This window comes from Piliocolobus tephrosceles, chromosome 8, assembly GCF_002776525.5.
Source record: "Piliocolobus tephrosceles isolate RC106 chromosome 8, ASM277652v3, whole genome shotgun sequence".
NCBI lineage: Eukaryota > Metazoa > Chordata > Mammalia > Primates > Cercopithecidae > Piliocolobus > Piliocolobus tephrosceles.
In genome coordinates, this window is record NC_045441.1 from 38,404,690 (window position 1) to 38,430,353 (window position 25,664).

Here is a 25,664-nt window from a genome sequence, read left to right on the forward strand (position 1 = left end):
ACACGCCAAGTCTTTTATAAACGAAGTCAACAGTTTGCAAGAGTTCACTATGTACTTCAGCAGAAACACCTTGTAGAAATATAATAAAGGGTTCTCATGAAGTTTAAAGAAATTATATGAATATTACATCATCAATGAGATTATATATTCCTTGGCAATCATTTGAAATGAATGTTTCCCACACTAGAGAAAGCAATTAATAGGTGTATCAAAATATATACCTAAATGCCTACTACAACACTAAACATTATGACAGCCAGAAAATGTAGTAGTAGACAATCTATAATAAAATGCCCCCGACTGCCTTCTTATTTAAAACATGTTTAAGTAGATCTAAAAAATAAGGGGGCTCAGAGCCAAGATAGCCAACCAGACACAGCCAGCAAGAGCTTCTCCCACCAAGAGATAAGACCATCAAGAAGACCAGCACACTCTGAGCAGATGTTCAGAAGGAAGGCATTGAGAGTAGACAGAGGGAGGACACCGACCCTGGACTGAAGGAGCAAGAAGGTGGGGACCCTGCACAGGGTATCCAAGCATCAGGACTTACTCCTCGCCCTGAGTGGCTCCTGGGGAAGGGGTAAGTTAAATAGACATGGAGTGGCCCACTGTCATTACGGACCTCTAGAATCCTAGCTACAGGAGAACCCATGGATATTTGGGCTGGCAAGGGAGAGCTTCTTGGAGAGTTGGTGGGGACAAGGCTCCCCTGCCTGGAACCCAGAGCATTTGCCATGGGACCTGCTGCAGTGGAGCACGGCCAGGGACACCATCCCCCAAGGCTTGCCAAAATCAGAGCTGAACTGAACAAAATTGTGACACAAAAAAACATACAAAAGATCAACAAAACCAAAGGCTGGTTTTCTGAAAGAATAAATAAGACTGGTAGACTGCTAGCTGGACTTAATAGAGCAAAAAATAAGAGAGAGGATCCAAATAAACACCATCAGAAATGACAAAGGGGACATTACCACTGACCCCAGAGACATATAAAAAACCCTCAGAGACTATTACAAACACTTCCATGCCCATTAACTAGAAGCCCTAGAGAAATGGATACATTGCTAGAAACATACACCCTCTCCCATGATTGAACCAGGAAGAAACTGAAAACCTGAACAGACCAGTAGTGAGTTCTGACACTGAAACTGTAATTAAAAACCTACCAACAACAAAAAGCCCTGGACCAGACAGATTCACAGCCAAATTCCACCTGACATATAAAGAAGGTCTGGTACCAATCCTAGCTAAACTATTCCAAAAAATTGAGGAGGACTGACTCTTTCCTAGCTCATTCTACGAGGCCAGTATCATTCTGATATGAAAATCTGGTGGACACAAAATGAAAAAAGAAAATTTTAGGATAATACCCCTGATGAACATAGATGCAAAAATCCTCAAAAAATACTAGCCTAGCAAATCCAGAAGCACATCAAAAAGCTAATTCATCACAATCAAATAGGGTTTATCCCTGTGATGCGAGGTTGGTTCAACATACACAAATCATAAATTTGATTCATCACAGAAACAAAACTAAAAACAAAAATCACATGATCATCTCAACAGAAGCAGAAAAGCCATTCAATGAAATTCAACCTCCCTTTATGTTAAAAACCCTCAACAAACTGGGCATCAAAGGAACATAACTCAACATAATTATAGCCATGTGTGACAAACCCATAGTCAACATCATACTAAACAGGCAAAAGTTAGAGGCATTTCCCCTTGAGAATCAGAACAAGAAAAGAATGCACACCCTCACCACTCCTATTAATATAGTTCTGGAAGTTCAAACCAGGGCATCAGGCAAGAGAAATAAATAAAAAGTCATACAAATAGGAAGAGAGGACTTCAAATTATCTGTCTTCACAGACTATTTGATTCTATACCTAGAAAATTCCATCGTGGCCTGGTGTGGTGGCCCACACCCATAATCCCAGCATGATGAGAGGTCGAGGCAGGCAGATCATTTGAGGCCAAGAGTTCAAGGCTAGCCTAGCCAACATAGTGAAACTCCATCTCTACTAAAAATACTAAAATTAGCCAGGCATAGTGGTGCATGCCTGTAATCCCAGCTAATAAAGGTTGATTTTAATGATTTTAATGATTTCTCCTGGCTGCTCCATATTGACAGAGCAGGAGCACCATCATCTTGAACAAACACTGCCACTTTAAGTTCCATCTCTCTTTCCAGCCTGATGCGTTTCAAGGAAATCATCTCTCTTCTAATTACAAGCAGTCAGAAAGAGCAGACAGTAAAACACAGATAAGACAGGAAGCTGAGGCATGAGAATGGCTTGAACCTGAGAGGCAGAGGTTGCAGTGAGCAGAGATCACACCACTGCACTCCAGCCTGGGTGACAGAGTGAGACTCTATCTCAAAAAAACAAAGCAAACAAACAAACAAAAAAATTGCTTCTGTTCAAAGGCTTCTAGATCTGAAAAACAACTCCAGCAAAGTTCCAAGATACAAAAATCAATATATAAAAATCAGTAGCAGTTCTATACACCAATAACATCCAAACTGAGAACCAAATCAAGAACACAATCCCATTCACAATAGCCAAAAAAGAATAAAATACCTGGGAATACAGTTAAGGGAGGTGAAAGATCTCTACTATGAGAATTACAAAGTACTGCTTGAAGAAATCACAGATGACACAAACAAATGGAAAAACATTCCATGCTCATGGGTAGAATCAATATTGTTAAAATAACCATACTACCCAAAACAGTTTACAGATTCAATGCTTTTCCCATCAACTTACCAATGAAATTTTTCATAGATTAGAAAAAACCTACTATAAAACTCATATGGAACCAAAAAAGAGCTGGAACAGCCAAAGTAATCCTAAGTAAAAAGAGCAAAGCCAGAAGCAACACACTACCTGACTTCAAACTATACTACAAGGCTATAGTAACTAAAACAGCATAGTACTGGTATAAAAACAGATATATAGACTAATGGAACAGAATAGAGACCCTACAAATAAAGTCACACACCTACAACCATCTGATCTTCAACAAAATGACACAAACAAGCAATGGAGAAAAGAGTCCCTATTCAATAAATGGTGCTGGAATAACTGCCTAGCCACATGCATAAGATTGAAACTGGCGCTTTTCCTCCCACCATACATAAAAAATCAATGCAAGATGAATTAAAGACTTAAATGTAAGGGACTCCTGGAGAAAGGGCAAAGCAAGATGGCTAAACAGAAGGCTCTATTGATCATCCTTCCTGCAAGGACACCAAGTTAACAACTATACACAGAAAAAATACCTTCTCTTAATAACAAAAATCAGATGAGCACTCATAGTGCCTGGTTTTAACTTCATATTGTAGTAGGATTGATAAGGAATCAGAGAGACTGATGGGATTCAGGGGGATATATATTATTTAGGTGCACCAGCCTAGTCGGATTAACATCGAAAGGACTGAGCCCCGAACAAAGAGTCATTACCTTTTAAGCATTTTGTGGGGTCAGGGAAGATCTGTGCAGGTGGAAGCATGTTACAGAAGTGAGAAACAAAGACAGTTAAATTGAGACATGCATTACATCATTTTTTACTTTTCAAGAAATAACATGTCTTATGACTTGAGTCTATCTGTCTAGTGACCTTGCAGCTGCACAGCTAGAGAAACAGGGTCTTCACAATGCCTGGAAAAGGAGGAGAGATAAGGCTCACTAGCCACAGATAAACAGGCAGTTAATTTTTGAAGGACTTCAGCTCTTTCTTTTTCTCAGGGGGAATTGGGTTTTCTTACATACAACTGAATTTCTGCTTACACATTTTTAAATTTCTTTTAATTTCTGCTCCATTCCCCCATTTGGTGCTTTTTATCACAAAGGCGTTAATAGAAAGCACCACTATTTGCCATCTCTTCACGGAGCTGAGCTTTTTCTTCTACTGGCAGCAGCTGATATTTGGTTAGTGCCAACAATTGCACAGTAGTGTGTCAGGTTACTAATGCCTCTATTGTTTGACTGAACAATCCTAATAAACAGAGGTAAAAGGCAAGGGAGGATGAGGTAGATGCCAAGAATAAGCAAGAACCTACCAGTGAGGGCTTTGAATCTTTTAAAGTTTGAGAACCATTTTTTAAACAAGGAATCCGGGGACCACCTGGACTAAGTCTGAACTGGAACATGGGCCAACTCACACATTCTAGCTGTGATTTCCATGATAGCTTGGCCATTATCATCAATTTCTAGGCAATAGTTGGTTAAATTAAATTTTTCAAATACTCTTCCTTCTGAGGCTAAGAGGTAATCTAAAGCTAATCATCAATTTGGCCATTATCATCAATTTCTAGGCAATAGTTGGTTAAATTAAATTTTTCACATACTCTTCCTTCTGAGGCTAAGAGGTAATCTAAAGCTAATCTATTTTGATATATAGCATTTTTTATTTGTATTGCTTGCATTGCCAATAAATCTAGTGCCCTTGATGTTTCATTGGTTATAATTTCAAGAACTTCCTGCAACCTTATGATGCAGTTGAACATATAGATTAGGGTGCAGTACCCCCATGACCCATCTTGCACCCATATAGCTGGCCTATAATATTTAATGATTTTTTCAGGAGGCCATTCATTATCTTTCCAGTCTCTTATGTCCACATCTCTTTGACGTTTGTGTCTATTTTTGTAATTATGCTTCTATTTTTTTATTTTTATCATAAACTGGATATCTTAATGGTTCCTCTTGCTTTAGAGGAATTAGAAAGAAGGATGGCTTGTTTTTAACATACACGCCCTCATCCATTTAGCCAGCAATTGCCAATATGCCCATGCTCTACAGATCTAATACAGGTCAGAGGGTGCCTTCCAAGCATTTGGAGCCTCTAGTTGATCTCATGAGTGGCTTAGAGAATCAAGAGAAAGTGTTTGGATCTGGTAAGTAGGAGTTGTTCTGGGCATTTCTCCGTAGAGTTTTGTTTTTAGTCTTATTTATAATACTGTTGCCTTAGGCAGGTTGTTTTTCCTACTGCTTCTGTGAAAGTCTTTTCTTATCAGGTGATACAGTACTTTTCAATTATGGCGGTTTTTAACAACCAAACACTGGCAGAGGCTGTTGGTTCACTGGCCGGGTTAGGGGAAGTGAAGTTATCTTGTGGTATTAATTTTTTTGCCTCCCATGGCCACTGGTCTCCCATTTTTGTTTCTCCACATGTATGTGGAGAAACACACATATGAGGAAATTCTTAAGCTGCCAGCTATGTTTTCAGCTAGTTGAGCAAATAACTTTTTGGTTGATGGGAGAAGCTCAGGCACTGACTGGTTAAAATGCTTATAGAATGACTTACGGTCCTGGAATTGCAGGGTTGGATGCATTTGGGCCCTTCTAGTCTTTTTGACAATTAGCAGTGGAACTCCAAGGCCTGTTCCTTATCTTTTAACTTATAACAGTGCTGTCTGTCCTGTAGATCAAAAAGGTAGCTCTGGCTTTAAGACAGTAAAATTTAAAGAATTGCATGTCTTTGTCTTACAATTTCATTTGGTTGACATACTACTTAGTAGAGCAGTCCTTCCTGAATGTAAGTGTTGGAGCTGTGTTAGCATATTCCACTGAATGTTACAGTCTGGGCATCCGATTTGTGGTTTTCCATACAGATGTTTAGGGTAGCTGCTGCTAAGCCTCTCTTGTGTTAAACCATTGCAGACTGCTTCTGATTGTTTTAGGATTATGAACATACGCAGCATGGCAGGCATCAAAGTACAAGGAAATAGGCCTTTTATAGGAGAGAGGGTCTTCTTTGGTTTAAGCTAAAAGCTCTCTTTTTTTTTTCTCTGATTTAATAAGTATTTTAAACCAGAATTTATAGGGTAAGAGCTTCATAACACACATATAGCTGATTATTTCCTTAGTCACAGACTGAATAGGCAGTCTGGTTGTATGTGCAGGTTCCTAATTTGGTTCCTGTACATTTATAGTAGGCATGGTACAGTAGAGTTGTAACTATGGTACTCCTTACCCAGGTAGTATCTACACAGTGTGGGCATTCTTCTAGAGATTTCTTCCCTTTTAGTGTAGGCAGAAACGGTAAAAACATCAGTGAGGGTAATAGAAATATGTTTACACTGCACATGGGCATGGCAAACATTCCTCTGGGCATAGACATTTGCAGCATTTGCATTAATAACATAACAACAGAACAATCAGTATTGACAGAACTATAACTAGGCTAATAAATTATATTTACATTTACTTATCCAGAGATGGTACTCTTAGCTCCAGCTGTGCATAGACTAGTCAGCTTTTGGGATGTGACTAGAGCAGAGTTTGCAGGATCCTCAAGCTTCAGCCATGCGTAGACTGACCAGCCTCCAGTGTGGTCAAAGCAGGGCAGTTGTCCTTACCAGCGGCTGGGTTTCACCGTAGGACTATTCAGGTGGGGCGATCCGGGTCTTGTTGGCTAATCCACTGGTCATCGTTGGGAGTCACTACTGCTGCTGGCTTTAGCCATCTATGATGAATTCAAGGTGTGACACCTGCAACTTTAACAGCAGTGGGAGTAGACATGATCACAATATGGGGCCTATCTTATATGGGTCCTAGAGTGGTTAGATTCTATTTTTTAACCTAAACAGAGTCCTTAGGTTTGAAAGGGTGTACTGGGTCTGTTAGACTTATAGGTATTTTTTTCGTACCTAACCATGCATTTTTTGCATGGCCATATTTAAAGCCTGCATTTGCCTTTATGTTTGCCTTTCTCTTTTTTTTTTTTTTTTAGCCTTTAGTGTTCTTGCTTTTTGGTGCCCCTTGCAGTGCATCACTGCCACCTCTTTTGGGGCCCATACAGCATTTAAAAGCTGTAGAATTTCTTCCTTGTACTTTATTTTTTTACTTCCAGCAGTTAAAATCTTTTTTTCTTTGTAAATGGCCTCATGAACATGCAAAGTAGCAGAAGCACATTCGGAATCTGTGTAAAGATTTGCCCTTTGGTCTTTTGCTAGCCAGAGAGTTCTTGTCAGAGCTATTAGCTCTGCTTTCTAAGCAGAAGTTTCTGTAGGCAAAGACTGCACTACTAAGTCCAAAGCCACCACTGTATACCTAGCTCGGCGGACTCCCTTTAGTATGAAATTGCTTCTATCAGTAAAATATTCAATGTCTGGGTCCCCAAGGGGCCGATCTGTCAAATCTCTTCAGCTTGAGAACACTTCATCTATCATGTCCACACAGCAATGAAGGGTGCCTCCTGGCACTGACTCGATGAGGAGCACGGTAGCTGGGTTTAGGGCATTCACAGTCTCTAAAGTCAGTTTATTAGCTTCCTGCACCAGTAGAGCAGTGGTAGCTAGTGTTTTAAAATAAGGAAGCCATCCGAGTGCCACAGAATCTAATTGCCTGGATAAGTATGCCGCTGGGCAATGCCATGATCTTATGGCTTGAGTTAGAGTTAGAACTGGTGTGGTCAGAGCAGGGCAGTTGTCCTTCTAAGGACTTCTAACTTAGTAGTTGTCCTTCTAAGTTCTAACTTAGAGTTAGAAGCTCTACGGCCTCCCTTTCACTTGTGGATATACAAGAAAAGCTTAGTTAGTTAGATCTGGTAGTCCTAAAGCTGGAGCCTGAGTCAAAGTTTCTTTGATATTTTTTGTAAAGCCTTCTCCTGGTTCGTCTCTTAGAGGAGGGGCTCCTTTTTTTCTCCTCTTTGTGGCTTTGTATAATGGCTTAGCCATGAACAAGAAATTTGGCATCTAAAGGCGGCAGAACCTTGCTGCCCTTAGGAACTCTCTTATTTGACGCCAGGTGGTTGGAGCAGGAAGTGCATAAACAGCCTGCTTTTGTTCACTACTAAGCCATCTTTCTTCTTGGCTTATATAAAAGCCCAACTACTGGACACTTTTAGAGTAGATCTGAGCTTTCTCCTGACACTTTATATCCTGTCTTTCACAGCAGGTACAGGGGGTCTTGGGTTTTTCTGGGTGCAGTAGCCCTTGGCCAGTGTTTCTGTTTGTTTGTTTGTTTGTTTGTTTGTTTGTTTGTTTTCATACTGTGGCCCTGACCATTTTCCTTATTCTTTTGACATTTATCCTTCTAGTGTCCTTTTCTTTTGCACTATGCACATTAATCTCTCTCTAGCCTCGGCCAACTTTCAAACTCCTGTCCAGATTAGCTTTTTTCCATGACTGTGTTCACGCCCACATCCATGCCTCCTTGCAAAGGCAGCTTCTCTTTCCTTAAGGGCTGCTGCTAGTAAATTAGCCTTTTTAAAGCCTCAGATCAGCCTTCTGATCTCGGTTAATTTACACCTTAGTAGCCACTTTAATAAGCTGAGTAGCATTCACACCTATGGAGCTTCTAACTTCCACAGTTTACGCCTGATATCTCCTTGGTCCTGCCTTACAATCGCTGTATTCACCATGTGCTGATTTTCAGCAGCCTCAGAGTTAAATGGAGTACACAACCAAAATGCCTCTCAAAGTCTTTTATAAAACTGGCTGGTGCTTTTATCTGCACCCTGGAGCACCTCTGAGATTTTTATATTAGTTGCCTTTTCTTTTACCATACTTTACCCTCTGCAGAAGTGCTTCTCGGCACCTTTGTAGGTGCTGAAGCTGGACCGCATCGTCTGGCTCTTAGTGGGGGTCCTCTTGTCCTCTTAAGAGGCATAAGCACAATTTGGGCATGGCCAGACCTGAGATGGTCTTTTTGAGCCTTTCACTTTAATTTCCCTGAGCTCTGATTTCTCCTTCTCACATGAAATCCAGAGCCTGTATTCCTTTTAACTTAACTCCTTAGGGGCAGTTAGCCTTGGTAAAGTCAGGTAGATTGGAATGTAGGGAGGAGGGGTCTCTATTCCCTACTGTGGTTCCTGCAAAACTGGTTTTTCTGCCTTTCCAGAGACTTTACTTTTTGCCTCAGCTTCAGGGGCAGCTGGTTTTTACTTTCACTATTGGCTAGGTGGTGCTACAAGCCTCTGTGACTTTCCCTTTAACTCTGTAGTTGCCAGTGCAGCTGATTTCTCTTGGCATGAGCTGCAAGCATTTTACAATAAACTGCTAAGCAGGGCTGCATTCAGTCATGAGTCAATACAAAGTCTAGGTCTGAATGCCCTGGATGTCCTCCAACCCTAGTCACCACCTTAAAACACAGGACCAATTTCTCTATAGTGCCTCTGGCCAGTCATCTGACACTAAAAGAGGGCTATACTAATTCACAGTGTGTCCTTAACTTTTGAACATCCAGTTTTTTTGCATAATCACCTCTAAATCCTTTTTTAAAAATTCTTTATCATGCACTCCAAAGGGGTTGGTTTTGATGCTTTCCCTCCCATTTCCTCCCTTGGAACCCACTTTCACTCTCACTTTCACTCTCAGGTCCACCAGACTGGGTCCTATTACAGGAGTTTCGGACACTGCTTATCCAGGAACATGCCTTCCCATCACAGCCTGCTGCGGTTACGAAGCTGGTCCTATCAGCCTTATGCAATGTCCTACAAAGCTGGTCCTATCAGCCTTATGCAACGTCCTGGGTCTGATTTCCCCCACACTCGCCTTGGAGCACACAGCCCACACTAAGGGATCTGTGCCTCCCCACGTCACTCCCCACATTGGCCTCTCCTGAGATCATCTCTTTCACGCTATTTCACACACCTCCCTTGCCCCAGGACTCCTAATCAGACAAAACGAGCCTCTCTCATGTCCCAGGTGAGCCTAGTTAGGCTCCCACATTCACACACATACACACACCACTCCTACCCCAGGACTCATCATTGAACAAAATGAGTCTCTCTCATATCCCAGGTAGGTTCACACACACCCACAACTCCCAGTTCCTGTCTCCAGATCCAGTAAACCACTTTCACTTTGTTAGTGGGGACACGAGGTTCATCCAAACTGGCAGGCCACTCCTGCCGCCCCCAGCCACTCTGGGTTGGATTAGTGGTTGTTACCCAGGAGGTGATCAAACTCCCCTTCATCCCTACGGGACGAGCTTTCCTGCCTTGGGCCCTTACTCCTCACTGCAGTTCCTGAAGTGCTGGTATTGTCCCACAGCCCCATACCTGGTTCCGTTGCACTGCCAGGCATGGTGCTGGGATGCGGGGAGAGCCAGTTTCCATCCGGGTGAAGCTCTCCCGTGGCAAGCCTTGGATGCCAGGTCTCCCCCGGCCCTGGGCCTCTAGTCCCAAAGGCAAAGGAAACAGTAAATCTGTCATCTCCAATCCCAGATGACCCCCCAGAAATGTAGTGGGATTGATAAGGAATCAGAGAGACTGATGGGGTTCAGGAGGATATTTATTATGCAGGTGCACCAGCCCAGTTGGATTAACATCCAGAGGACTGAGCCCTGATCAATGAGTCAGGTTACCTTTTAAGAATTTTGTGAGGTGGGGGAGAGCTGTGCAGGGGGAAGCATATTACAGAAGCGAGAAACAAAGATAGTTATTCAATTAATTGAGACATGCATTACATCATTTTTTACTTTTCAAGGAAAAACATGTTTTATGACTTGAGTTTATCTGTCTAGTGACCCTGAAGCTGCACAGCTAGAAAAACAGCATCTTCACAATGCCTGGGAAAGGGGGAGAGATAAGGCTCACTAGCCACAGAAAAACAGGCAGTTAATTCTAAAGGACTCCAGCTCTTTCTTTTTCTCAGGGGGAACAGGGTTTTCTTATATACAACTAAGTTTCTGAATATACAGTTTTTAATTTCTTTTAATTCCTGTTCTAATATCACTACAAGAGGCACTGAAAAGACTTTTAAAAAATGCAAAAATCACCAATGCCACCCCTCCCCCATTACCACCCCCACACCCCACAGTGGTGGCCTGGTGCCAATAGTGTCTGTGGGTACTGGGGGAGGGAGAGCACAGCAATTGTGAGGTATTGAGCTCAGAGCTGTCCTGTTAGAGCAGAAAGGAAAAGCAGACCAAATTCAGCTGACACCTGCCCATGGAGTGAGCACTTAAACCAGCCCAAACCAGAAGAGAATCATCAATCCCAGCAATATGAACTTGAGTGCCTAAAAATCTTGCCACCAAGGTCTACAGCACTCTGTTTACTCTCCAAGTAAACTTGAAAGGCAATCTAGGCCATAGGGCTGCAAAACATAGGTGAGTCCTGGTGCTGAAGTAGGCCCAAAGACAGTGAACTGAGGGAGCACACAACATCTTGAGACACCAGCTGGGGAAGCCAAGGGAGGGCTAGCATCACCCCTCCTCTGACCATAGGCTCCACAGCTTGCACCCCCAAAAGGCACCCCTTCTTTCCACCTGACAAGAGGAGAGGAAAGAGTGGGGAGGATGCTGTCTTACATCTAAGCTACCAGCCCAGGCATAGTAGGATAGAGCACTGGTCAGGGTTGTTATGTCCCCATTCCAGGCCCTAGTTCCAAGAAGACATTTCTAGACATACCCTGGGCCAGAAGGGAACCTGTTGCCTTAAAGAAAAAGACCTAGTCCTGGCAGCATTCATCATCTGCTAACTGAAGAGCCCTTGGGCCCTGAATAACCAGCAGCGATACCCAGGTACAACTTCGAGGGCCTTGGGTAGGCCTCTGAGACTTGCTCACTTCAGGTGAGACTCAGCACATGACCAGCTGTGATGGCTATGGGGAAAAACTCCTTCTGCTTGAGAAATGCAGAAGGAAAACTAAAGAGTACTTTGTCTTACACCTTAAGTACCAGCATGGACACAGAGGGGGAGAGCAACAAGTGGACTCTCAGGGTCCCCAGTGAACAGGACTTGATGTTTGGATGGCATTTCTGAACCTGCCCTGGGGCCAGAGGAGAGTCCACTGACCTGAAGGGTAAGTCCCAGGCCAGGAAGCATGGGCCTTAAGGGAACATTGGTGGTAGCTGGCAATAATTCTACTAGCCTATGGTGGTGGTAGCTATCAGGTGAGGCTCCTCTCCCTTTGGAAAGAGTAGTGGGGTAGAATGGGAAGGAGTGTGTCTTTTGCTTTGATTGCCAGCTCAGCTGCAATACAATACAACACCAGGCAGACTTCTAAGGTTTTCTACTCTAGTCCCTGAATCCCAGACAGCACTTCTGAACCCACCCAGGGATTGAGGGACCTTGCAGCACTGAAGGGAAGGACAAAGGCCTGGCTGGCTTTACTTCCTGCTGACGGGAGAGCCCCAGGGCCTTGAGCAAACACAGGCAGGAGCCACGGAGTGGTTACAGCAGGCCTGGCTTCAGGTCTGACCCAGTGTAGTCACTGGGAAAGTCTTTATTTCTATCACAGTGGTGGTAGCCACAGGGGTGCTATTGTCACTCCACCTCCAACTTTAGGTGGCTCAAAACAGAGACAGAGACTCTGTATGTTTTGGGAGAAAGTAAGGGAAGAAAACAAGAATCTCTGCCTGGTAATCCAGAGAATTTTCCTGGATCTTGTCCAAGACCATCAAGGTAATACCTCTATGAATCTGCAAGAACTAAAGCATTACTGGGCTTGAGGTGCCTCCTAAAACAGATACAATTTAGATGACAACACCCAAGTCCTTTCAAATATCTGAAAAGCCTTTCCAAGAAGAAGGGCTACAAATAAGCGCAGACAGTGAAGACTACAGTGAATACTTAGCTCTTCAATGGCCAGACACCAAAGAACATCTACTAGTATCAACACCATTCAGGAAAACATGACCTCAACAAATAAACTAAATACCAAGGACCAATTCTGGAAAAACAGAGATATGTGACCTTTCAGAAAGGCAATTTAAAATAGCTATGTTGAAGAAACTCAAAGAAATTCAAGATAGCACAGAGAAGGAATTCAGAATTAGATATATTTAACAAAGAAATTGAAATAAAAAGAACCAAGCAGAAATCCCAGAGCTGAAAAATGCAATGGCATGCTGAAGAATGCATCAGAGTCCTTCAACAGCAGAATGAATCAAGCAGAAGAAAGAATTAGTGAGTTTAAAAACACACTACTTAAAAATACACAAAGGAGACAAAAGAAAAAGGAGTAAAAAACAATGAAGCATTCCTACCAGATCTATAAAACAGTCTCAAAACAACAAATCTAACAGTTATTGACCTTAATGAGGAGATAGAGAAAAAGATAAGGGTAGGAAGTTTATTCAAAAGGATAATAACAGAGAATTTTCCAAGTCTAGACAAAGTCATAATATCCAAGTACAAGATGGTTATGGAACACTAAGCAGATTTAACCTAATATAGACTACCTCAATGTATTTAATAATCAAACTCCCTAAGGTAAAGGTTAATGAATGGATCCAAAAAGAAGAAAGACAAAACAAATAACATACAATGGAGTTATAATACATCTGGCAGCAGACTTTTCACTGGAAACCTTACAGGCCAGGAGAGAGTGGCATGACATATTTAAAGTGCTGAAGGAAAAATAAAATTTATCGTGGAATAGTATATCTGGCAAAAATATCCTTCAAACATGAAGGAGAAATAAAGACTTTTCCAGACACACAAAAACTGAGGGATTTCACCAATACCTGAACTTTCATACAAGAAATGCTAAAGGGAGTACTTCAGTTAGAAAGAAAAGAACATTAATGAGTAATAAATAATCACCAGAAGGTACAAAATACATAATTATTAAGGTAATAATACATAGAAAAACACAGAATATTATAACACTGTAACTGTGATGTGTAAATTAGTCTTTGATGAACCAATCAAAAACAATAACTACAGCAACGTTTCAAGACACAGTCAATACAGTAAGACATAAATAGAAAAAACAAAAGTTAAAAAACAGGGAAATTAAATTAAGGCATAGAGTTTTTATTAGTTTTCTTTTTGTTTATGCAAACAATGTTAAGTTTTTATCATGTAAAAATATTGGATTACAAGATAGCAATTGCAAGCCTCCTGGTAACCTAAAACCAAAAAGCATACAATGGATACACAAAAAACAAAAAGCAAGAAACTAAATCATATCCCCAGAGAAAATCACCTTCACTACAGGAAGACAGAAAGGAGAGAAAGAAGGAAGAGAAAACCAGAAAATAAATAACAAAATGGCAGGAATAAGTCCTTACTTATAAATAACAACATTAAGTGTAAATTGACTAAATTCTCTAATAAAAAAAAATAGACTGAGTAGATGAAAAAACAAGACCCTCTGATCTACTGCCTATAAGAAACACACTTCACCTATAAAGACACACATAGGCTGAAAATAAAGGGATGTAAAAAGATACTTTATGCCAATGGAGAACAAAGAAGAGTGGCAATCGCTACACTTATATCAGACAAAATAGGTTCCAAGACAAAAACTATCAGAGAAAAAAATGGTCAGTATATAATAATAAAGGGGTCAATTCAGAAAGAGAATATGACAATTGTAAATATGTATACACCCAACATGGGAGCACTCAGTTATATAAAGAAAATATTATTAGAGCTAAAGAGAGAGAGAAGCCTCAATACAATAACAGCGGGAGACTTCAATACCCCAATTTCAGCGTTAGACAGAGCTTCCAGACAGCAAGATCAACAAGGAAACATCAGACTTAATCTGTACTACAGAACAAATGCCTCTAGTAGACATTTATAGACCATTTCATCCAAGAGCTGCAGAATACGCACGCATTCTTTTCCTCAGTACAGAGATTCATTCTCAAGGATAGACTATATGTTAGGTAACAAAACAAGTCTTAAAACATTTTTTAAAAACTGAAATAATATTAAGCATCTTCTCTGACCACAATGGAATAAAACTAGAAATAAATAATATGAGAAATTTTAGAAACTATACAAATACATAGAAATTAAACAATATGCTCCTGAATGACCAGGGGATCATTAAAGAAATTAAGAATGAAACTGAAAATTTTTGTGAAATAAATGTTAATGGAAACACATGCATACCAAAACCTATGGAATACAGCAAAAGTAGTACTAAGATAGAAATTTATAGCTATAAGTGCCTACATTGAAAAAAGGAGAAAAACGTCAAAGAATCTAACATTGCATCTTGCAGAACTAGAAAAGCAAGAGCAAACCAAACCCAAAATTAGTAGAATAAATAATAAAGATCAGAGGAGAAATGAATGAATTTGAAATGATAAAAAATACAAAAGATCAATAAAACAAAAAGTTGGTTTTTTGAAGAGTTAAACAAAATTGAAAAACCTTTAGCCAGACTAAGAAAGAGAGAAGATCCAAATAAAGTCAGAAATGAAAAAGGAGATATTATGACTGATACTGCAGAGATTCAAAGGATCATTAGTGTTTACTATGAGCAACTGTATGCCAATAAATTGGAAAATCTAGAAGAAATGGACAAATTCCTAGATACATACAACTTACCAAGATTGAATCAGGAAGAAATCCAAAAGCTGAACAGACCAATAACAAGTAACAAGATTGAAGCCTTAAAACTCTCTCAGTAAAGAAAAGTCCAGGACTCAATGGCTTCGCTGCTGAATTATACCAAACATTTGAAGAAGAAATAAATCCAATCCTACTCCAACAATTCTGAGAAATAGAAGAAGAGGGAATATTTCCAAACTCATTTTATAAGGCCAGTATTACCCTTATACCAAAACCAGACAGAAACACATCATAAAAAGAAAACTACAAGTCAATATCTCTGAGGAATGTTGATGCAAAAATCCTCAACAAAACACTAGCAAACTGAATTTAACAAAAGGTTAGAAAGATCATTTATCATTACCAAGTAGGACTTATTCCTGGGATACAAGGATGGTTCCAATATACCGAATCAATCAGCGTGATATATCAACAGAATGAAGAGTAAAAACATGAATGATCATGTTTTGATTAAACTTCAAAATTGATGCTGAAAAAGCATTTGATAAAATTCAACATCCCTTAATGATAAGAACCCCAAAAAAACTGAGTATAGAAGGAATATACCTCAAAATAATAAAAGCCTTATACAACAGACCACAGCGAGTATCATACTGAATGGAGAAAAACTGAAAGCCTTTCCTCTAAGATCTGGAACACAAGGATGCCCACTCACCATCGTTACTCAACACAGTGCTGGAAGTCCTGGCTAGAGCAATCAGACAAGATAGATATAAAGACATCCAAATTGGAAAGAAAGAAGTCAAGTTATCCTTGTTTGCTGATGATATGATCTTACATTTGGAAAAACCTAAAGACTTCATGAAAAAACTATAACCAATAAACAAGTAAAATTTCAGGATCAGCATACAAAAATCAGTAGCATTTCTATATACCAACAGTGAACGATGTGAAAAAGAAATAAAAAATTAATCCCATTTACAACAGTCACACATAAAATTAAACATCTAGGAACTAACTTAACCAAAAAAGTGAAAGATATCTATAATGAAAACTATAAAACACCTGATGAAGGAAACTGAAGAGGACACCAAAAAATGAAAAAAAAAAAAAAAATCTGTGTTCATGAATTGAAAGAAGCAATATTTTTATAATGTCCAAACTATCCAAAGCAATCTGGAGATTCAATGCAATTCCTATCAAAATACCAATGATATTCTTCACAGAAATAGAAAAAACAACCCTAAAAATTATATGGAACCACAAAAGACCCAGGAATAACCAAAGCTATCCTGAGCAAAAAGAACAAAACTGGAGGAATCACATTATCTGACTTCAAATTATACCGCAGAGCTATACTAACCAAAACAACATGGTACTGGCATAAAAACAGACACATAGACCAATGAAATAAAATGGAGAACCCAGAAACAAATCCACACACCTACAGTGAATTCATTTTTGACAAAGGTGCCAAGAACATACACTGGAGAAAAGAGTCTCTTCAGTAAGTGGTTCTGGGAAAACTGGATATCCATATGCAGAAGAATGAAACCAGATCCCTATCTCTTGCCATATACAAAGATAAAATCGAAATAGATTAAAGAGTTAAATCTAATACCTCAAACTCTGAAACTATTATAAACATTGGAGAAAATCTCCAGGACACTGGTCTGAGAAAAGACTTCTTGAGCAATACCCCACAAGCACAGGCAACCAAAGAAAATATAGACAAATGGGATTGCATCAAGTTAACAAGGTTTTGCATCGCAAAGGATACAATCAATGAAATGAATAGACAATCCACAAAATGGGAGAAAATATATGCAAACTACCCCCTTTGACAAGGGATTAATAACCAGAATATACAAGCAGTTCAAACAACTATAGGAAAAAAACCTAATAATCTGATAAATAAAATGGGCAAAAGATGTTAATAGACATTTCTCAAAGGAAGACATTCAAATGGCAAACAGGCCTATGAAATGGTGCTCAGCATCACTAATCATCAGAGAAATGCAAATCAAAACTACAACAGGTATCATCTCACCAGTTAAAATGGTTTATATCCAAAACACAGGCAATAACAAATGCTGCTGAAGATGTGGACAAAGGGGAACGCTTGTACACTGTTGGTGGAAAGGTAAATTAGTACAACCATTATGGTGAACAGTTTGGAGGTTTCTCAAAAAACTAGAAACAGAGCTAACATATGATCCAGCAATCTTACTTCTTGGTACATACCCACAAGAAAGGAAATTAGTATATTGAAGAGATATCTGCATTCTTGTTTGTTGCAGCACTGCCTACAATAGCTAAGATTTAGAAGCAAACTACGTGTCCATCAGTAGATGAATGGATAAAGAAAATGTGGTACATATACACAATGGAGTACTGTTCAGCCATAAAAAAGAATGAGATCCAGACATCTGCAGCAACATGGATGGAACTGGAGATCATTATGTTAAGTGAAATAAGCAGTCATAGGAAGACAAACATTGCATGTCCTCACTTGTCTGCAGGATCTAAAATTCAAATCAATTGAACTCATGGACATAGAGAGTAGAAGGATGGTTACTTTTGGGGGCAAGTGGGGATGATTAATGGGTACCAAAAAAATAGAAAAAATGAATAAGACCTACTATTTGATAGTCAATAATAGGATGACTATAGTCAATAATAACTTAATCGTATATACTAAAATAAAGAATGTAATTGGAATATTCATAACCTAAGGAATAAGTGCTTTAGGAGATGGATACTCCGTTCTCCATGATGTGCTTATTTCACATTGACTGCCTGTATCAAAACATCTTATCCACACATACATATATATACCTACTCTGTATCCAAAAAGTTTTTAAGAAAAATTTTTAAATATTCTTAAGAGGAATTTTTAAAAGACTTAAGTGTAAGGCCTAAAACTATAAAAATACTAAAAGAAAATCTAGGAAACACCACTCTGAACACAGGCACTGGCAAAGATTTCATGAACAAGACTCCAAAAGCAATTGCAAGACAAACAGAAACAGATAAGTGGGACCTAATTAAACTAAGGAGCTCTGCATATTAAAAGAAACTATCAACAAAGTAAACAGACAACCTACAGAATGGGAGAAACTGTTTGCAAACTATGCCTCACATGAAGTCTAATAACCAGAATCCATGAGGAACTTAACAAAACAAACAAAAATCAAGCAACTCCACTAAAAAATGGGCAAAAGACACGAACAGATACTTCTCAAAAGAAGTCAAACATGTGGACAACAAACATATGAAAAGATGCTCAACATTACCAGTAAGAGAGAACAAAAAAGAGAGAGAGAGAGAGAGAAGACACAACCAACATCAGGAGTGAATGAGGACACATCACTATAGATTCTGAAAACCAGAAATCTGTTATCTATAAAGAGATAACACAATATACTACAAACTACTTTATGCATATAAATATAACACATTTAAAAATCCAATGTTGGACAAATTCCTTGAAAGATACAATCTACCAAAATTCATAAAATGGTATGTTCCTATCTCACTGAGATTATATCTATGAACTCTGATAAAAGACTTCAGACATTTGACTTTAGGAAAGTACCTTATTCTCTTAATGCTTTTGTTTTCCCATTTATAAAATGGAGAAAATGGCTGTAATTACTGCAAAAGGTCATTGTTAAAATTAATATGTGTAAATTGTTAGAATAATATCTGACACATGGTAATCTTGTGTTTATTATTTTTATAAAATTCACTATACTAAGTAAAATAAGGCAGAAACTGAAAGAGATATATACATGACCTCACTTATATGTGGAATCTAAGAAAGTCACACTAAAACTCATACAAAAGTCAGACTCACACTCCACCCTACCACAAATATAGGGTAGAATGGTGGTTACCAGGGACTGGGGGGTTGGGGACACGTTGTTCTTGGTCCAAGGGTATAAAATTTGAGTTATAAGATGAATAAGTTCAGGAGACCTAATGTATAGAATGGTAAATACAGTTAACATTAATGTATTGTATACTTGAAATTTTCTAAGAGTAAATCTCAAAAGTTCTCGCCACACACATACACAAAAATGGCAACTATGTAAGGTAACTGATTGTTAATAGCTTGACGTAGGAAAGCTGAACACATGTGTGAGTACTTACAGATGTTTGTGTGAATATTTAGAAAAGTAGGAAAGTCCACACACCAAAAAGAGTTAATTCATCAGACTAGTATTAGGGTCAGAGTGGGAGGTACAGAACTTGTTGCAATAAAGGCAATTCCTTTGTAAATAAACAATACTGAACAGAAACAGAGAAAAAGAGAGACACCAAATCTAAGACTTGCTCCCTATGTTTCATAACACATCCAAACAACTTGAGTATTTTCTCCAAAGGAATGTACAAATAATCACATAATTACATGATTTATTTGGCTCAAATTAAGGGAAACTATCTTTGAGATATTCATAAAATGATAAGTACAGTGTAGTTTAAACTACAGTCCAAAAAGCTTCTCCGTTCTTCAAACTTTAAGAAATTAGACCTCTTCCAGTCCTTTCTGAAATAAAAAGTACAGTGTTCTTAATAAGCTTTACAACTGGTAGACAGTGACCTATGATAAAATACTGTATTGAAAACTATAATATAATCATAAAGTTAAAATACCAGAATTCCCTAAGAACAGTTTTCATAAAGGTAAAAACCAATGTAGTAACAGGATTGTATCTTTACCTGGAAATAACTACATTTATGAATACCTACTTTTCTATTATAAAAGTGAGTAAAATAAATATTGCTCCTACTTAAAGGATAAATTGAATTTCATTCTATATTTGCAATATAAACTACAAGACTTGGCATGTCACCTTGAAGAAAAAATTTCAAATTTCAATTTCCAAATCAAAGGAGCAACAAATGACAATAGAAAAATTCAATGCTTAAAAGTTTCTATTTTTCAACTTGCAGAGTTTCAATATACATATGTTTCTATTACATTATGTGCTACTATTAGAGAGCAACAAAAATAAAATCTGATTGTATTTCCAGTATTGGGTGCTTTTACACCTGGACCACTTCTGTGATTCATATAAGCTGCAAAACCTATTAGAATTTCTGTTAATGAGTCCTGCTGATCTCACGAACAAACTGCACAATCATTCCTACTTTGCTAGTGTTGTGAGGCAGAGGTTATGTCTGATCTTTCTATCCCCCATAAAACCTAGCACAGCAGCTTCCATCAAGTAGTCACTCACTAAATGAATGATGAATAATTTGTCCTAAGAAAAACACAGACTGACCTAAAGAGGAGATTAACTCTTTAAAATTACCTATTTTAGAATCAACATAAATATCACAGAAACATACAGCTGAGATCTCTTAGTTACATAAATAAGAATTAAAACATATTTAAAAATTACTATTTCCTACACTTCTTTAGCAAGTCTTTGTATAAATATATTGCTCTCTTTCATCCAAGAAAATAAAGTAAGCCTGTAAGTTTTTATCCACAGGCACAATCTCAAAATACCAATAAGATTTTTCAAAAGAAAGAAAAGAAAATATGGTACATAGAGCAATAAAGAAAAACTTTCTCTGAGGGTATACAAAAATGACTGAACGGATCTTCAAAATGAAAACTCATTAATCTATATTTTATGCAAGGCTAGAAACAAAGTCAGCTAAGTTAACTGTAGTTTTTAAAACTACAGTGTTAAAAAATCAGCTTTTATCTACTTAAAAAAATTATAATAAAAGTAAAATCTGTATTTCACGATTAAAGAACAAAAAGGTGACTAGAGGAAATATTAATCAAATCAGTCATACAAACAGTAATTTCTAAGTGAAAAAAGTACCTTTTGGGGATTATAGATGCTTTGAGAACCCTCTAAACAGTTCTTCTTAGAGTATGTCTCTGTATCAAAATAAAATATGTAAAAATGGGAACACTATCTACATTGCTAGCTCTAACTCCAAAAGGAAATCACAGAAAAAAGAATTGAGGAAATAACATAAATATGTATGAGATACAAACATTCTTTGTGTGTTGCACACAACTCAGATACATTTATTTAATTATAATAATTGAAACAAAATCCTACCTGAAACAATTTTTCCTTTAGGCCCATGCCATTGGAATGATGGGTCTATCAGTTCAGCATTTCGCAGTTGTTGCGTTACACACAACACATGTGGACTCTTTTGATGGAGCATGACATACACTTTCACTGAAAATACAATATTTAAAATGTTCCAATAGTATTTTATATTCTTTTCTTTCTCTATAATGTATACTTTTGTAGTTTGGGTTACATGCAATAATAAGAGTACTTTGAATTATTGCTATTACCTGATAAAAACTAAATTTCATTGCATTTTATGTAATTAACATTAAAAATATATTATGTATTTGTATGTATGTATGTGTATGCATGTACGTGTGTGTACATGTATCCCCAACCTGAGCATGTGTTAGTACTTTTCACTCAGAGCTCATGTACACTAACCTGTTTTATTCTCAGAATATTATTTCAATAACAAAGTATTAATACTGTATCTATACTTTATCTGTTTTGTAAAGACACCAAACATGATTAGAGCTTAAAAATTAGATTAGCAGAATAATGCATTATTCACAATGATGTAGCGTTATGTACTGAATAAAAACGATAAAGTGATTAAAAAGTCAGCAAATTTACGCTTATACTGATTTTAAATATTAAAGCATTTTGTTCCATTTGCTTTGAAATTTAAATCCTGATAAGTAAGCAAAACTAGTATCCTTTAGGAAATACAAAAGGAACTCGGTAAAGATTCCATTGTTTTAAGTTTACTCATAAGTAAACTTTTAGGAAAGGTTCCAACAATCCTTTAGACACTGCATGGCAACTCTTCATTAACACACTCTATACAAAGATTTTTGTGATCCAGTAAAATAAAGAGAATCAAAATTCTCTTTGACTTTTAAGAGACTTCCTCTAAAGTTTTACCATAAAGCATGATGTTTATTGAATGTACTTTTAGGTACATACCCTTCCACAGGTTAAGAAAGTTCCCCTCTGTTCTTGGTTATTTGTTTTTATCATAAACATAAATCAGCACTGAATTTTAAGAAATGTTTTTTCTATGTTGATTGAGGTGATTTTTTTTCTTTCTGAATACTTTAATGAAATGTTTGCATTAATAGAGTGCCTAACTTCTTTAATATCTTCTTTAATAAATGCTTACCCCATAAATTTTCACTCCTCAGCATGATTTACTGGCACCACTCTCCATGATCTGTCTTTTGCACATATCTCAGTATACCTCTTTTCACACCCTCTGTCCTAACCATGCCATAGCAGCACACAGCATCATTCTTTTGTGATTTTATTGGTGTAAGTTCCTCCTCATCTTTGGAAAATCAGCATAAGCATATCCTTTGTGCTTTGGCTTGACAGTACCTCATACCATGACTGTACCCTTCCTCTCGCCCCCACTAATCCCTGTACCTATTTCACAGCAAATATACATGAATCCAGAAGAGTTTCCCAATGCAAGATCAACATACAAAAACAAATAATATTCCTCTACATCAACAATAATGCATTAAACCATTTTGCAGGAAAGAAGATAATATTTAGAGTACAATAAACAAAAGTCCCTCTATAATCAAATAAGACCTCTGTGGGGAATATCTTTAGACTCTAGCAAAAGACATAAAATTAGACCACAATGCCATAATCATGATTGTATACACATAACTTTAAAGATGTCAATTTATTCCCAAATGTATTTATCAACACATAAGCAAAATCCCAGAAGAAATTATTTAAGAAGCTCTTCAATACTGATTCTATAATCCATTAGGAAGATTAAAGCTTCATAAATATCTGAAACAATTCTATAACAGAAAAGCAAAGAGGAGGGACTAGGAATAAGAGTTACTGAGATATATTAACATTTACACTAAATAAAAAAAGGGAGGCCTGGTGTAGAAACAAATAATGGGTGTAGGGAAAAAAATCAAATTGGTATAAATAACTGATATATATGTGGTAGACGTGGTACCTAAAATCACTGGAGAAAATATAGATTATCAATAAATTATAGTTAAAAGTTATCTCAAAATATATGCAAAGGTAAACTTAGATTTACACCTCTTACCATATATAAAAATAAATTCCAGGTACACTGAATTCCTGAAGGCAAGTCATTATTTAAAGAAAATAATACCTTTTTGTCTGAATCAGTTATAGAAAATTATTTTAATGCAAAAAGCACAAATATAAAACTACTGAACTCAACTTCTTAAATGGTAACAATTTCTGTTTGATCCTGTATAACATAGGCAAAGTTAACAAATTTGACTGTAGGGAGAGGATATTTGCCACAAAGTTAATAATGTATTTATAACTGGAATATAAACAATATGAAAAAGAACTCTTTTGAAAACAACAAAGAAAAGAATGCACAGAGGCAACATAATCTTCAGCTTAGCAAATATGGAAAAAGTTGGGTAAAATTTTGTGCTGATAAGGATGTGGGAAAATGGGACCCCCCTCAAGTACCACTGAAGGAAGTGTGAACTGATGCAGCCTTTTTGAAGAGCAATGTCAGTGAGATTGAGAATGCTCAGGTCCTATGATGCTAAAACCTCTTCTCCTGGATAATACAGTCCCAGAAAACTTCTGAACAGGTACCAAAAAAAAATACAAAATGGCATTTATTATATACACCAAAAAAAAAAAATAGAATAAACTAAAAGTGCAACAAAATATAAATAAAGGCTCAGTGAACTAATACATGAGTTAATGAAAATGGAAAACTGACCTGAAAAGAATATGCAAAAGGTGAACTAGTTAAAAAGAGGGTCACAAATCTGAAAAGTGGCCAACACAGACAGATGCCAAGACCTTACATGACAGAAGAAACGGAAGGCACAAAAAATCATGCAGTCAGTATATTATGGGTCAAAACCAATGAAATATCATATAATAATCTACTCAGAGATATAAGAACTACCTAGTGAATTGGAATGGTAATCTATTTTAAGAATAAATTTAATATTATACAATAAAAGAAAATAAAAGGGAAATTAGTTACCCAGATAACATTTTATAATTCAGCTTTAAAAGTTGTCATTGGGGAGATCAATAAAAATGGCAGAATAAGGAACTCCAAAAATTACCTCCTTCATAAAAGTAAGGAGGAAAAATGTAGAAATTATCAGAATAAACATTTCCAGGACTCAAACTCAAAATTAATCAAATATAGCAATCCAGAAAACATTTATTCAAGAAAAACAACTGGATCTGATTCATGGGTTGATTGTGTCCTCTCTCTTATTAATATGTTGAAGTCCTAATCTCCAGTACTTCAGGATATAAACTTATTCAGAAATAGTCTTTACTGAGGAAGTCAGGTTAAAATGAAGTCATCAGGCTGGGTCCAAATCCAATATGACTGATCCCCTTATTAAAAGGGGAAATTTGGAAACAGAAAATACAGAGGGAAGAGGATACAGAGTGATAGGGAAAAGATGGTAATCTAAAAGCCAAAGACAAATATCTGGAACAGATTCTTTCCTCAAAGTCTCCAGAAGAAACCAACTCTGTCAACACTTTGATTTTTGATTTCTAGCCTCTACAACTGTAAGACAATAATTTCTGTTGTTTAAGCCACCCTGTCTATGGTTCTTTTGTTCCAGCATCCCTAAGGAACTAATTACAATCGGTAGAAACAGTGAGCTTGTAGCATTTTAACATGCCTGATTCCCATGCCTCCTTTCCCAGCTCTGCAATAAGGAGTCATGACAACCAACAGTTTACAATCCCAGTGAGAACCAGAGGCCTGGCAGTCAATGGAAGGGGCAGGCATGGTTAGAATGCCTTTAAAGCCTCCTTCCCAGAGTACTATCAGTATGTGACCTGTGAGTCAACATCCTGGAAGATCTCACATTAAAGGCTGTCCGTGCTTGACCTGACTTGGACTTCATCTACTGTAAAAAGCCTTTTCCCCAAAAGAATTCATTAAAAACAATTAGAGGCCCTCATTTAACTTTGTGACTGCCTGATATAGTGAGCAACAATTGGGGAAACAGACTAACCAAAACCCTTAAGAGGAAAAGCTGGGGAATGTCATGTCCACAGGAACTTTGAATTGTTCTGAATATTCCTGAAAAAATAGCAGGACATATTCATGCAAAGGACTGTGTACATGCCCAGGACAATCTGTATACTCAGTAAAGATGAAGAGGCCTTAAGTTCTCTCCTTTGGCTGAAATTGAGGTTCTGCACAGCATAAAGTCAATGATAAGGTCAAGTTGCCAACTATCTGAAAAGTATGTCACAACATGCACAAGGACACCCTCAGCAAAGACTAGGAGACTAACTGGTTCAAGATGTTTAATAAAAACTCTGTCCAATCATTAGCCTAAGTTAATTAAGCAGAGATTTCAGTGGCTATGAGATAAAGAATACAAA

At 37.6% G+C, this 25,664-nt stretch overlaps 1 protein-coding gene across 2 annotated transcripts in view; it reads right to left on the reverse strand.

Moving 5' to 3' along the window:
• Window positions 1-25,664, reverse strand: part of ZPBP (zona pellucida binding protein) — a 153,503-nt gene that overhangs the window by 120,484 nt on the left and 7,355 nt on the right. For both annotated transcript variants that reach the window (XM_023232045.2, XM_023232046.2), the window contains exon 3: window positions 21,303-21,428. In XM_023232045.2, coding sequence (XP_023087813.1) covers window positions 21,303-21,428 — 126 coding nt within the window. The remainder of the gene's footprint in view (window positions 1-21,302; window positions 21,429-25,664) is intronic.